The sequence below is a fragment of the Mus caroli genome, chromosome 7 (genome assembly GCF_900094665.2).
Source record: "Mus caroli chromosome 7, CAROLI_EIJ_v1.1, whole genome shotgun sequence".
NCBI lineage: Eukaryota > Metazoa > Chordata > Mammalia > Rodentia > Muridae > Mus > Mus caroli.
In genome coordinates this window covers 28,055,413-28,057,367 of record NC_034576.1, presented here as the reverse complement: position 1 = coordinate 28,057,367, position 1,955 = coordinate 28,055,413, and the positions used below count along the sequence as shown (strand labels likewise).

At 50.8% G+C, this 1,955-nt stretch overlaps 1 protein-coding gene across 1 annotated transcript in view; it reads right to left on the bottom strand.

Annotated features, from left to right (window-relative positions):
• Positions 1-1,955, bottom strand: part of LOC110297436 (galectin-6-like) — a 12,545-nt gene that overhangs the window by 7,739 nt on the left and 2,851 nt on the right. Inside the window, exons 4-7 of the mRNA XM_021166187.1 lie at positions 892-1,032; positions 719-748; positions 392-480; positions 101-263 (exon numbers count right to left, since the gene is read on the bottom strand). Coding sequence (XP_021021846.1) covers positions 101-263; positions 392-480; positions 719-748; positions 892-1,032 — 423 coding nt within the window. The remainder of the gene's footprint in view (positions 1-100; positions 264-391; positions 481-718; positions 749-891; positions 1,033-1,955) is intronic.

Genomic DNA, 1,955 nt, shown 5'->3' with positions numbered 1-1,955 from the left:
GAGGAGAGGAGAGGAGAGGAGAGGAGAGGAGAGGAGAGGAGAGGTGAGGTCCAGCAGTACTGGGATCTGTGGGAGGCAGGAAGGGGATCCCCAGACTCACATCAAAGAACTGCCCAGGGCCAAATGGGTTGTAGGCCACCATCCTCTCTTCAGCGCCCCAAGAGCCATTCATATAGCTGTTGCGAACCAAACAGTCACCTATGCGAGGGTTTATGTGTAAAGCTATGTCGTCGGACGATCCCACCCTGAAGTTGATGCCAAAGCTGAAGACAAATAAAGTGTCAAATGGGGTTCAGTGTCTGAGGCTCCAAGAGAAGAAAGCTAGGACCTCAACCCCTGGGTCTGAGAGGAAGGCTGAGGCTGAACCCCTAGGTGTGAGGAGGGTGCTTACGTCCTGGCTGTAGGAAGTACATATCCCTTGATTATGATGGTTCTTCCGACTGTAAGGCCCCCGTGCAGAGCCCCCACATATGGCAGACGCTGTAGAAAAAGAAAATGGGGTCCCATTTAGTCTCTGATGAGGAAACCCAGACACAAGAGCACATTTTCACAGAGAGGCAGCATTTACTTGTGAATTGTCCCCAATCATGTCTTCTCCTAAATCCTGACTACCGGCTGCATCTTCTCCCACCCTCAAAACCGTCAACCCACATATAGTCCACCCTTCTGGGCTCCCAACACTCTCTGCCTCCTTTGACTAGCCCCTGGGACATTATACCGGATTGAAGACTGGGGGTCCTGTCATGACCTGTGGAGGAAAAAAGGGATTCCACTGTGTAAGATTTGACAAATACCTTATGCAACATGTCTTCATCCCTTGCCCAACACTGGGAATTGGCGTGCTGGTTTACTGCAGTGGGTCAAAGAGACAAAGGAAGAGATGTTCCCTACCGGATATGAGGTTTCAGCAGGTTGGCCTCCGAGGAAGTTGATGGACTGAAGTTCTAGGTCCCCATCCACTTGCAGATGGGTAACCATCTGTACAGGTAACCGGTGCCCATATTCATAGAAGGAGCTTCCGTTCACCACGACCTGGGGACAGAGACAAGGTGTCAGACATGGGCAGCCGCAGCTGGCAAGCAACTGTGGGGAAATGGGGACGGGATTGGATTTATTTATTTAGTGCATGAGCGAGGGCCCGTGTGTGCATATATGTGCAGGTGCACATGTGTGCACATTTATGTGGAAGCCAGAGGTCAGCTGTGAGTGTTGGGCCTCGGTACCTGTCTGCCTTGTTTTTTGAATTGGGTTTCTCTCAGTAGACTAGACTGGCTGGCTCCTGTCCCTGCTTCCCTGAGCTTCGACTATAGGCATGACCCAGCATGGCTCAGCACTCCAGTTATTATGTGGATGACAAGGATGGAGCCCAAGCTCACAGCCAGCGCTTTACTGACTGATCCAGCTTGTCAGCCCTAAGGGATCTTTTTGATTTGAAGTCCAATGTATATGTTGGGTTGTAGGAGCGCCTTGCCAGCAGGAATTTTGGGACTCAGGGACCAGAGGTCAAACTGAAGTACAAAGTCAACTCACAGTGGAGGGAGAGAAAGAATCAGGCCCGAGGGTTTGTATCGGCACAAAAGAACTTGGCTTGTAAGGTCTGGTTCTGGCATGGCCCTGGCTGTGTGACCTAGGGTAAGTTACTCTACCTCTCTGAACTTTTATTTAAAACCTTCCAGGATGGGAGTTGCTCATATCTGAGTTTGTCAAGAGGATGGCAACCAAGCCAGGCAAGGCATAGGCTTATGGCAGGCTGGAAGCAGCCTTGGTGTCACCCTCCATCTGATCATCGATCTATATGACAGACATGGATCCGGAGCCAGTCCTAGAGAATTGAGGACTTCCTGTATGCTAAGTGCTGGGTCTGGTGACATCAATGTGCCACTTTCAAGCTGGATATGGTGTACACACCTGCAGTTACAGCACTCAGAAGGCTGAGGCAGGAGACTACCAAAGCT